At 54.0% G+C, this 13,143-nt stretch overlaps 1 protein-coding gene across 3 annotated transcripts in view; it reads right to left on the bottom strand.

Annotated features, from left to right (window-relative positions):
• LOC125330062 (nitric oxide synthase 1 adaptor protein) overlaps positions 1 to 13,143 on the bottom strand; it is a 38,539-nt gene that overhangs the window by 20,937 nt on the left and 4,459 nt on the right. For all 3 annotated transcript variants that reach the window (XM_048312841.1, XM_048312840.1, XM_048312839.1), the window contains exon 2: positions 7,565 to 7,636. In XM_048312841.1, coding sequence (XP_048168798.1) covers positions 7,565 to 7,636 — 72 coding nt within the window. The remainder of the gene's footprint in view (positions 1 to 7,564; positions 7,637 to 13,143) is intronic.

Here is a 13,143-nt window from a genome sequence, read left to right as displayed (position 1 = left end):
GTCACAGTCTCCCTGTGTCTTGGTTTCTCACCCATAAAGTGGATACTAAATATTGCTTGACCCCTGCTTGTGAGTTTTATTAACTCTTTGGTCTCCTTTTCCTAGGTTATTTCTCCCTTTAACCACGGAGCAAGAGTCAGGTATTGTCTCTGGACACACTCAAGCCTGGCAGGAAGATGTGGCTGCCCAGAATAAGGCTGCCTGCATCTCTCCTGCTCAGGCCCATGCAGCATCAGCAGACAGCACCAGGGAGCATTTGGTCCCACTCCATCCCAAGAGTAAAATGTTGCCATGATGGCAGAAAACTGATGAAAGCACTGATTTGTTAAAAAAAAATGTGAAAATTCCATGTTGCAGTAAATAAGAAGGGAGAAAATCTCCAAATAAAAGCAATGCCATGGGTGTGAAGAAACACAAACTCAGGGAGAAGGTCCAGTTGTCCACTGCACTGACCAGATACTGCTGAGAGGTGCCAGGATGAGTTACAGAGCCTGAAATCAGCCAAACCTCATCACACCTCTCTCAAACCTATTTTTTCTTATCAACAACCTGTCAGGCAGCCAGGAGCTTATTCTTAGGCACAGTTAGAAATTTACTCTAAAATGCAAAGGCAAGTGCTGATGGGTATCTTCACTAGCAATCTTCTAGCAGGAGAAGAGACTGTCCCCTCTTGGTGACAGTGGTGGGGCTGGTGTGCACTGAGCTGGGTGCGTTACAGCTGGTGACAGCGAGCACAGCCTTTACCTCAATAACAATGCCTTCTGCAGAGGTTTATGCAAGTCTGAGGCTCAGGCCATCAAAGGCAGCTCTGTCACCTTGCAGAAGAATCAGAGTGCTATCAAAGGATGATGGCTTCTGTAGGAACTCTTCAAACCCTCACAAACAGCAATCACTAGCGCTAACACAACCCCAAATCTCCCAGAACAAGCTGCAGACCTCCTCGCCTTGACAGCCAGGCTAAATCCATTCATGCCTGGGAGGCAGAGTGTGCAACAAATCACTCCTTTCTAGGCAGGAGGGAAAGCCAGAGCCGAGAGCCCCGTCGGCAGCTCCAGCAGCTCCTGTGGCATCTGCAGTCCCACAGACTCCACACGTGTCTGTGCTCCTGCAGAGAGCAAGGTTTGCAGCACCACATTTCCCTGCTGCTGGTGCAGCTGAGCCCTGGCACTGGACTGAGCCTGCTGCCCTACCAAAACCATCTGTGCAACATAGGAGCCTCATAGGAAGGAGGCAGGGAAAGCCAGAGTCACCTGTGCAGCATGCTGTGCCCCACAGATAGTGCAACCCACCAGTGCAATCCTTAAACATGCTGGAAGAACCATTTCTGAGGAAGAACAAGTGGGAAGCAGGAGGAAGAGGAGGAAGCACAAGGGCATGCAGGATGGACATTTGTGAAATGACTTTACACGCTGGCCGTGAACTTAGAGAGGGGGTGGGAGCCAGCAGAGCATCCCCTGGCTGGGAGGGAGTGATAGAGAAGGCCTGCCCTCCCCCCACATTCAGGGAGCCTGACAGACATTACTCCCCATCCTCTCCCTTGAGCTCCCCGCAGATATTTGCTGATGGCTCAGACAGTGGCACTGACAAGGCAGTAAAGTGACTCAGTGTGAGCATGACGGGGAAAGCCCCCAGCCAGGGAGGGAGATGAATCACAGGGAGACACCGTAGGCTCCCAGAGAAGGAACTGAGTCCAACCCAGGGAAGTCCAACCCAAGCAAACGGAGGGCAAGGATGTATGATGGGGCTGGAGAGGACAGAAGGCACTGCTGCCTCCCAGCTTTTTGCCAGCAGCTCCAGTCCTGCCCTGGGCTTGGTGCCTGCTTGGCTCCCAGCCCTCTCAAAGGCACTGGGCTGGCTGCAGGCCAGCATCACCCACCAGGAACACTGCTGCCTGTGCTGGCGTGCCCAGCGCCACTCGATGTGTTCTGGCCAGAGCCCTGAGCGTCGCCTGCCCGCGGGACACTTGCCCAGAGCAGAAGTGCTGAGCTCCTCAGGGACACAGGAGGTATGGGGAAGACCACACATGGCATGCACCTCCTGGCTCAGGAGCTTTCCCAAACCACGCTCCCCCACCTGGGTTATAGTTTCCTTCATCCTCACTGGCTCCACACCCTAAGCTCTCCATCCAGCTGGGAACTCCCTGCTCTTTCCTGTCTACCCCACCATGTTTTGGAGCCTGGCCACGAGAGACACACTGCTGTCCCAAGTTTGGCAGAGAACTCTTAGATTAGGCATTCCTGGAAGCTGAAAGGCAATGTGCTTATCATGACTTATTTAGCAAGCCAGCTCCCAGGGGACGAAGGAGCGTGCCTGTTCCTCATCTCCTCAGCACCCACCAGGTCAGACGTCTGGCTGAGCCCAGTCATTCCTGCCACTGCGTGACCCAGCACGCTCAGGAGACAGCCGGCACAGGCAGTACTTGCTCGCGTCTCAGGGCTCTCAGAGCCTTCCCAAAGTCTCTCTGGCAAGCAGTGCCCAAAGCCCTTTCCTCACTGCCTTCCTCCAGGGCTCAGACTTTGCTTTCCAGTATTAATGGCTCACACTTCACACCTCTTCAACAGTCCAGATGCCTGTCTTCTGCCACATGGAGTCATTTACCTCCCTAAACTCATTTTACTATATGTGCATTATAACTCACGTTACTCACTGCTCCACTGGAAAGCACTCCACTGGAGCCCACAGCTCCACTGCAAAACACTCATCCCAACCTGGCCATGATATTAAGGCAGACAATAAAGCCAGGGTCACCACACTTTGGCCAGCTCTCCTGGAAACCATCCCTCCCCTGTGGGCAGTCTTGGACAAAAGGCTGCTCCAATCAATCTGGGTACTAATTTAACCAGTTTATTGATTAAACGCTAACCACAGGATGAGATCCTGGCATATTTCATGCTTAGCAATACCAGACTAGCCATTATTTTATCATGACATTAAGTGGCACCAGTGATGCCAGGAGAAATATGAGCTTGCCCAGAAGGCTTCACCCCTTTACTGTGACTGTCAGAGCACTGAAAGAGCAATTGAAATTATTACAGACATCCTTTCAGTTCCTCCCAGATCTAATACGACATAATCTTGTTCATCTTGGATAACCACATCGAGTCATTAGCTCGTCAATAATTCACCTTGCACCAAGCACCGTGACTTGGCACGGAGCAGGCTGTGCTCTCTTCAGGTGGCCAAAGCCTGAGCATCTCCTGGCCAGCCCACTTCCCACTGTGCTGGTCCTCACAGACAGACAGGGGTGGGCTGTCCCAGGCAACCAGGGCCAGCTTGCTCCCAAATCCTGCTCCATTCTACAGCAGGGACAGCCATGCACGGTGAGAGAAAAGAAGAAAAAAAAAGGAAGGCATCGCTGTAAATGGCCTCATGCTTTTAAAAATTCACCATTGGCAGGAGCAGGGATATCTGAGAAATATTCTAATTAAATAAGCTCCAAGTTACACCAGGAGCTCCACACAAATAACTGGCCACACACATCAATTTTCACACCAGTCCAACTGCACCTGTGGCCTGCAGAGGATGCAAAATCTTGCTTTACACAAGCTTGTTGAAATTCAGCAGTTTTGCCAATTTGCTAAAACTGAGCTCAGCTATGCAAAGCAGCCGAAGTCCCACAAAATCAGATGTACCTGATAGAGTAGGAGGTGTAGAGAAGCAAGATTTTCAAGTGCTTGGAATGCCTCCCTGTTTTGAGCCTGCAAAACTCAGCTGGACACTTCCCAGAAACAGCCTTGCAGAAGACTTTCACAGAGGCAGCTTTTAAGAAGCGCCTATATAGGATTTCATCCTTTCTGGCTCCAAAGAAAACCTGGATTAAAGCTGCACTCAGCAATCCAAAAGGGCCAATTCCAAATTCTCTAGAACCACGGCACCAAGCCCCAGCCAGGCAGCACTGGCTGCACTGGAGACATGCCAGGGGCACAGAGAGGAAAGCCTCTGCATGTATTTACATCATGACAACTTAAAAAATATACAGTTGTCATTGTCACTTAGGGCCCAGGAGCTCACCGGGAAGGGAGGGGAAGGAAAAAGATATCTTGCCACCTCCCCAGGCACTTTCAACTGAAATCTTCAACAGCTCATAATCCTTAGGGTTGGGAAGATACACCACTCTTAATTTGGGGCTTTTTGATGTTCAGGTGCCCACAGGTAACTTCCTGGACGTACGGCTCTGTTCCTTACAGCTTGCCTCCAGAGGAGCCAAGGAGCATTTTGAAAGCCAACCTACTCCAGCAGTTCAGAGCATGAAGCAACAGGGACTGGGTCACCCTGTTCTGGGATGAGGAGGGGAACGGAGCCAGCTGTACTCACACAAGCCCTGCTGCTTGCCCAGAAAACAAGCCCTGGTCTGTTGTATTTATTACATATGTGGCCATCAGTGGTCTGCAGGAGAGATGTGGGTTTCGGAGGAAAGCTGCAGCAAATGCTCACAAAATGCCCTCCAAGTGGATCTCTAGCATGGCTAATGTCCCATTCCACTGAGTCATTTCAGGGCCAGGGATTTGCACCAGGGGCAGTGCAGTGAGGGCTGTATCCCCAGCAAGCCCAGTCCATGCAGGAAGGAAAAGCAGAGACAGTCAGCTGAGCACCTCCCCTTCCCTCCTCACCCCAAGCTGCAAGAATCCCGGGAGTTCTCTACATTCTCCTGCTTCTGGGCAGAAACTCCCTCTGGCCAGGGCCACGAGGATGGCCATGGCATCACCAATCCTTCAGCAGTGCCGAGGAAGTGGATGGCATCCGTGGCCTGCAACACCAACCCCCTGTTTAAAGTCCCTCTCACCCCTGATCCACAAAAGGGACCAGATCTGGGCTCAGCCTACACGGCTCAGGTGGAGCCGTCCTGCCCACGGCCATTGCTCTGCTCTGCAGAGTGCAGCGTGGCAGCAGCAGCAGCGAGCCTGCCTGCAGCAGGCATCCCAGCAATGTCAGCTATGCAGTGTCCTCCTCTGTGCCCCCAAAGGGTCAGGTCTCCATCTAAACAGGAAGCCAGGATCTGCCAGGCCCCGAGTGCGGGGGAGTAGAAGGGAGGCAGCGCTACAGGAGGTGCTGCTGCTGCTGTCCCAGTCCCTCCCTGCTCCCAGCCCAGCACAGGCAGTCATGGGGAGCTTCCAGGGCATCCTCCCCACTGGGATCCTCACTCTGGGGCAGAGAGCATCCTCACTTCTTTGCAGAATCATTTTTTTAAGCATTTAGAGGCAAAGCCCAGAAAGCAGCTATGGTGAAGGCAGCACTGAGAAAGGGGAGTTGAAGCAGCAGAGGGGATGGTGAGGGTTCCCCTCCTTCACCAGCACTGACTAACTTGGAACAAACTGAGACAGAGCACTTTTCCCCCTAAACCAGGGACTGCATTAAAAACCACACAAACCTCAGGGTCAGCAGCTGCTTCACACCCTACACACAGAACTGCTGTTGCTTGCACTTGATGATCTCTCATTGCTTGCTTTCTGTGCCTAAATAAACTTTTTCTTCCTCTGGTTTCCCCATGCCAATATTATGAGATTATTTTATTCCGTAAAGCACAAGGGTAGCTGTGCTCTTTAAGGAGGACATGCATTCCTTCAGCTCCAGCCAAACTGAAACGAGCCCCCGGCACCCAGCCCAGCCAGAAATGCCCTCAGCAATGCTGTGTCCTGCTGCCAGGCACACAGCCAGGGCAAAGCACAGGAAACCGGGGGGGCTTTGCACGTAAACAGCCATCAAACCAACCATCCTGGCACCCTCCTCACAAACAGCAGCCCCAACAAATAAACACACATTCAAAGTCTCTCTGGCAGATCTGATCTGCAAAGTCACAGCCTTTCAATGACTTGCATCTCTTCTGTCTTACACAGGTGAGGAAAGCCTGAGCACACGCTTCAAATACATCATTCACCATGAGAAACCATTATTTTACCCTGCTCTGTGTCCTTTCCTCGCCATTCAGAGCTGTACCTATGAATTTTCTAGACTGTGCTTGAGTTTATTTGTATTGGTCAACAAGGACATTCTGGTGCTCTTCTTTTTCCCCCAGGGTTTACTTAAGCCCTCAGATTTGTTCCAATCCTCCCATACTGAGGTGGAGCTCTGTGATTTTTGGGGCTGGAGCTGCATTCTTTCAAAAGTCTTGAAAGGCAGTGAAGGAAACCGCTGTTTATAAGAGCTCTCAATGGCATAACAGTTGTTCTGTCCCAAACCTCGTCTGGACAAAAAACTCATGCCATAAAGGACTTCCCAGTTTGTGCACCAGTTACAACATCAACCTCCACGGAGAGGACAAGACAGAAGATAGGAAAGCTGTTGAGGAAAGCCCACAAACTATTTACACCCTCAAAGTTTGAAACAGAAGAGCCTTGAAATCTGTGTCCTTGGGATGTGATACTCCTTACCTTGGGATATGATACTCCTCTCCTCCTCTGGTGAAAGAGAAAATGAGATTATACCAAGAGTCTGCACGGAGGGCTGAGAGGAGCAGAGCTCTGGTACAGCTGCTCAGTGACAGGAGCAGCTTTGGTGCTTATGGGATCCCATGAGACCAGCAGAAAGACAGCTTATCCATTACCCAATGTCCCTGCAAGTGCCTTCGGGTCCTTCCAGTGAAGAGTGCTATTCCCAGGGGAGAGCCATCCCGGGAGGACAGGGTAGACTCCTTGCTGTGGCCCAAGGACAGACCAAATTACCCACACCTGCGGCCACAAGGCCACAGACAGCACACTGAGGTCCAGCCCAAAGGGCTGTCCCTTGTTGAAGAGCAGTCAAGCTCCTGCTGTTTTAAGCCTGGGGGCAGCAAGTTATGGGGTACATGGGTTGCTCCCCTGCCAGCCCCCTCTGAACACCTTCCAGTTGTGCTGGTGAGAGGCTGGGGAGCAGAAGAAAAGCTCCTCTCCTGGCTATTGGCCAAGCATTATACGGCAGGAGTGTCCCATATCCTGGCTGTAAGTATTTTGGGAAGCCAGATGACTTCATTACCAGATGACAGACACCCCCTGACCTACTCACCATTAAACAAGCTCACTGCTGGCCAGCCCCAGAGCTCGTTACTCTGCACCTTAATTTGCACATTGCCATTTAGCACTAAGCTGCTGCCATATCCAGGCAGCGCCTGAATTTTCATGTTGCTGAAATTCTTACACGAGCAGTAAAACCCTAAACTACCTCTTGCACAAGTAGCTTGTTGTTACTTTGTTATTGGGACCGAAAAATGAGGAAATCCTCCGAATCCTGGACATGCTACAGTTACCACCCGGGGCCAGCAGCCTGACATCCCACATCCACCTTTCACCCCATTCCTGCCTCCACAGCACGGGATGCAGCACTGGGAGCACTGACAGAGCCCTGCTACTGCACAGGATGCCCAGGTACCGCGGGGACAGCCATGCTGCAAACAGGACTATGCCACACAGAGCCTGCAGGCACCGTGCCCGGGTGACATGGAGATGTCAGCAGAGAGAGGGACAGTGAAAAACACAGAGTTATGAGTACACTGGAGGACAGGATTTACACAAGACAAAGCTGCACGGGCAGATGGAGGAGAACTCCAGGCACCCTGACGCAGAAGGGGAAGGAGCACCCTGGCCACACTCACCCTGATGCGCCTCATGGCCGTCACGATCTCCACCCGGCTGTTCGGCCGTGGCACATCCAGGCTCCCGATGTACTGTAGGGAAAGAAAGGAGATTAGTCAAGTTCCTACAGCACTGGAAACCCTATGGTCCCACCACGGCCTCAGTGGTATCCACTCTATCCACAGAGGGAACCCAGGGTCACTTCTGGGGAACGAGCAGCATTTTGCCTGCTGCACCTGAATCCTTGCACGCCTCCCATCATGAAGCTGTTCCCTCACCGCAACATTGCAAGTAGTCAAAAACCCTTTTTCTAGTAATAAAATAGCTTCAGCCAGCAGGCCAGCAGGACTCACTCATCTAGGCCATGATCAAAGCACACAGGTATAAACAAATATCCCTTCGGCTGCAGTGAGTCATCTATTACAGACCTGGATATTGGAATATCCCTAAAATAGCTGGACCAACCTGTCCTGTGACAGGCCCTGCATTATTCAATTACAGCCCTGCCAAAACCGTGGCTGTTTTTGCAGGGATGCTGAGCCTCCAGGCCTAGCCTCCAGAATAAAGGAGCCGCTTTGCTATTCAAAGGGGACCAAAGGCAGCGCCACTGCGACCCAGCACGGAGAGACGCCGAACAAAAACCTTTTTAAAAATAAAATGGAAGAGGGCAGATTCTGAAGAAGGATCAGAAAACAGACAAGCGATGAAGAGTCAATGCTGAGCACTAAAAACGTGTGGTTAGAAGAAAAGCATTTTGAGCCTATTTACTGGCCTTCTGTGCTCCCACGCTTCATCTCGACACAGGGGCTGACGTAACCCTCGGCAGCACAGCACGGGCACTAAACCCAGCAGGGCTACGTGTTCCCGTGAATATGGCCATAACTTCTGCTGACACCATGAAAGCCCAGGTCACTGGTTTCCAGCAGCAGCACTGACATGGGTGCCTAAGTGTCTCAACACATGTTCAGGCGTCACCGCGCAGGCAGAGGCTGCTGAGAGGAGTTATTTCTCTCCCAGCGTTGCTGTGGGACTCCCAGCTCCTCTCCACTGGGATTGCCACCTCTAAGGAGAGAAGGCACGGTGCAGGGGATGCATGACCACGCCTGGGCTTTGTGTATGAGCTGAAACTCAGAGAGCCCTGCATTTCTGAGAACCCTCCTTGCTAAGGCCCCACGCCCCAACCCAAGAAGCCCAGCAGCTCGGCAAGGCCATCCCCAGATGTGCAGCTCCTGCCTGGGGGGACACAGAGGCAGGTGTCCAGTGACCAGCACCGGGCCATCGGTGCCGAGGGGAGATGGGAAGAGAGAGGATATAAAAATACCCCCAAACAGCTGGCGTGTGCGTCACGTGCCGTGCAGGCTGCCGCGGTGCAGGGCAGCCTTACGTAACCGGGAATTACAGCCCACGACGCGCGGCACACGCGGCACCAGCTGCCCAGCCCCAGCCCCTCACTGCCCTGCTGAGAGCGCACAGCTCTGGGTGAACTCCCTGTCACATCCCCTACACACAGTCTGCCATCCCTTCAAAGGGGCACGTCATCCGAGAGAGGCATCTTGGACATCAATACAGCCCCGTTTCTAATGTAAACTCCGGGCACCATCAGTAAAAAGCAGGAGCTGAGGAGAAGGACAGAGGCAGCCGGAGCCTTGAACTTGCAGTCACCATGAGGACCTGAGGAAGAAGCCTTTCCCCATCCTGCTCTGCCAGGCAAACATCCCTGTTGTACTTCCCCACCAAGCCTTCCCACATCACTTTTCCGCCAGGGACCACCTGGAGAAGCAGGATTCTTATCTCACATGACAAGAAGCACAGACTTTTGCAGCCAGAGGAAGCCGATCTTCTTTCAGCTATTCCCAGCTGCATGAGGTCAGTGCCTGGTAATCACTTTCCTTCCCCTGTGCTTTCCTTGCCCAGGCAGGTGCAGAACACAGCCATGCCCAAGGACAGGGCAAGCAGTGCCAGCTGGGTAGGACACAGCTGCATCCACTGCTGGCTCCCACGGCCACATGGATTCCAGCAACACCAAGTTCCTGGCTGCCCACCACAACCTCATGGCCACAACTGCATGTGTGAGCCCAGCAGGGCTGGGGTGCCCTGTAAGCATGTAATGGAGAAGAAACCAGACACCCCCTTGGGCCAGGCACCACCTCCTTGGATAGGCCTCCTGAGAAACAGCACCAGCAGTAGGGATGTCTGGATGCTGTCCTATCTGTGCCCCTCTCCAGCTCATGTTCACACGTACCCAAACCAAGGGGGGCACAGGTCACAAACCCTGCAGGATTCACCTCTGCTCCAAACCTGGTCTCCAGGGCATCCTGCTGTATGCCACAGCCTGTGGGTGCTCACACCAGAGCCCACGGCACATCCAGTCCCAGTGTGGGCTCACTTCGCACAATTACTGCGCTCACAGCTCCAAAAACACCCTCCCCTCCCTCCACTCTGGAGGCAGGTATTTTTTACACATTTCACACAACTCAGCAGATGGACAAAGTCTCCACAGATTTCTCCTTCAGGGCAGAAATCACATGTGACAAGTGCACTGCAGAAGAGTAACCCCTCACAATGTGGTGAGTATCCCCCAAAAATGGGGACCTGGGGGTTGGTCTTTCAGCTAAACCACTTCCCAGGCGAGATGGGGGGATGGTCTGAGAAGCCATCCCTATTTAGTAGTGATTTGCAGGCAATGAGCACACCAAGGGCTGCTCCTGCTCCCCTCTCCTCCAGCCCTCCTACTCACAGCACCAATTTTAATTATGGGAATAGGTGTGGGAACAAGCAGGTGAAGTAAAGATGAGGATAAGTAAAGCAGCCAGAGCCTCCACAGTGCAATACTTCCCTCTCACTCCAACCCACCGCTGAGCTCCCTCTCTCCCAGGGCAGGAGCTTCAGAGACCCCCCCCCCCCCACAACCCCCCAAACATGGGGACTCCCAGGCACAGATTTTTGCCTTCCTTTTAACACACACGTGCCCCCAGCGAGGTGCCAGGCACACGGCGGTGGTCCCAGTCCCTGCAAGGGCCATTGTCCTGGCTCCCAGGGCTCGGGCCAGCATCCGTGCCAGCCAGCTGACCCCCTGGGAAAGGGAGGCAGGAAGGAGAAAGGAAGGTGCCCGAGACAAAAGGGAAGAAAATAAAGCTGTGCAAAAGAGCTGACAAAGAAAATAAACCCATGAAAGAGCTCACCCTCCCCAAGCCCCCGCGAACCAAGGGGGAGAACATATGTACATATGCAGGCTTTTCCAAATAATCACCTCCAGATCCACGGCCTCACCACCCTGCCAAGGGATGGGGGGACAGAACTGGAGCCTCCCACCCGCACCCAAGAGCCAAATGGGATTAGGGGGTCACCGATACCCGAGCTCTGAAGGTGGGGAGGGCAATCCTGGGCAGCCTCCTCCTCCCCAGCCCAATTAGGAGAAGAAAGGCCACCCGCACGGTGAATGGGCAGCCAAGGGGGTCCCTCATGCAGCAGGAGCCCTGGCAGTCCCACAAAGGCAGCCCTCACACTGCCAACAGCCAGAGCTGCTCAAGGCTGTGATACCAGCACAAAGCACCTCTTTTGTAGGGTGCTTTCGGTCCTTCGTATGCCCTGCCGCTCCTGATCCCCATGTGTGGGATCCAGCCTTCCATCCATCCTTCCAGGCTCCCCAGAAAGGGCAGTCCCTCCCCCTGCCATGGCACAGGTGGCCATCACCCACCGGCCTTCTCAGCACCCAAAGGGACTCTGCTTGCTGTCCCCTCCCCATGCAAACAGGCTCTCCTCTCTGTCCCAGGCACAGTGGGAAGGGGCCTCTGCACACAGCCTACACCACTCACCCTCTGCCCATGGCTTACCAAAGATCTGCCCAGTTCTGGGAAATGCCAGGGAAAAAAAATAAATTTGTTTTTTGAACAGAAAACAAAGGGGAGCACTTTGCCAAGGGACTGTTTGCACAAGTCACTCAGTTTCTCATTTTTCCTCGAGGCTGTTTAATACTGCTCGTTTTCTGCTCTGTCAGAAATGAATTTTCTTGAGAAGTTGCTTTTTCTGTGACAGCAGGTGGCAGATATTTTCAGAAAACTGAAGGCCAATCGCATCACTGCCAGGGGACACCTTGGAAGGGGTGTTGATGAGATCGGTGGTGGGCAGAGGTGGGCAGCCAAAGCCTTCCTGGGGAGGAGCTGCCGCCTTCCTGCTGCTCTGACAGCCCAATACCGCGTGCAAAGGTCAGGGCTGAATCATCCCCAGCTTACAGGGGAGCCTGGACTGGCTGGCTGCCGGTTTCCAGCTTCCAGAGCCACCCCGAGCCAGAGACCCTGCCACAGATGAGGAGCCACGGCTTCTCTATGGGAGCTGCAGGCAGGCAGCAGGGCGGGGGGACATGCTGGCACCAGCCCCAGGCTGTCTTCAGGGCCAGGAGAGCACTGTCTGAACAGGGGATCCTGCCCCCGGGTTAGGGAGGGGTTACCAGAGGTACCAGCAGCCCGATGGGGGCCATCCCATACGGGGCACAAGGGTCCCCAGATTTCTACAGAGTCCAGGACGGTGTGAGGCTACACCTGGTACTGGGACATTGGCCCTGCCACACATGGCTGTGCCACGAAGTGAGGGACAAAGTGCTCAGGCACCAGTCTGAAACCTCTTCATTTCCCCAGCACCCGGGGAACACCCTGTCTGTCTGCAGTCTGGCTGATAAGGATTTCTCCCCAGGCCGCTGCTGTCAGGGAAAGCAAGGAGAAATCCATTCCCAGGACTTTTGCTGTCCCACTCTTCCTGCTCTCCAGTCGCCCATGCATGGCCTCAGCCCGGGGAGCCAAGGGTCTGGGCTGGCATGGCCCCAGCTCTGCCCTGCACCTCAGGAACACCCAGCCTTGCTGCATGGAAAGAGGGAAGTTTACTCAGACTGTGGTGGTGCAGGCTGAGAGGCCAAAAGGGATGGAAAGTTCACGATGCCAGCCGACTTGAACGGAAAAAGGCCCCGGCTTTCTATTCTGAGTCCAGCAGACGGGTGCTCTGCTGAGCTGGGCACCTCAGCCTTGCCCAGTTCCTCCCTTAGCAGGGCTCTGCACCCTGAGGACAGCACATCCAGCCCTGGCAGCCAGGTGGTCTGAGGCAGGGGATCAGACCCATCCAGAGCTGTGCACCTGGACACTGGGCATTAACACACCAGGGACCCTCACACCAGGCAGCACCGGCCAGGGATAACCCTTAAGGACATCAGGCTTATGTGTCTGCTGGTCCCAGCAGCACTTGCTCTGCTTAGGAGCTGCAGCAGGGCTCAATTGCCAAAAACACAGAGCTCTGGGGACTCCAAGACACTCACCAGAGCCGTGAGCACCACACCCACCGTCCCCTCCCACCAGCCAAAGCAGGGCTCACGTGAAAAGGGGAAACACCTTTGCTGCAGGTGGCTGTGCAGCGGGGACAGCAGGGCACAGAGCCAGCAGGTGCCGAGGAGGGATGAAGCTTTTCCATGCCAGTGGAGCAGGACTGTCCACTCGCCGTGCTTCCGTTCCCCACCCAGGCACACCGCCCACAGCTGCCCCCACGCAGGGCCTGTGCTTCCTGCACCTACACCCAGCTACGGCCTCGGCAGGGATGTGCAAGAGCAGAGCACTGC

The sequence above is a fragment of the Corvus hawaiiensis genome, chromosome 9, assembly GCF_020740725.1.
Source record: "Corvus hawaiiensis isolate bCorHaw1 chromosome 9, bCorHaw1.pri.cur, whole genome shotgun sequence".
Taxonomy (NCBI): Eukaryota; Metazoa; Chordata; class Aves; order Passeriformes; family Corvidae; genus Corvus; species Corvus hawaiiensis.
Note: the sequence above shows the minus strand (reverse complement) of the source record. Positions and strands in the feature narration are given on the sequence as shown.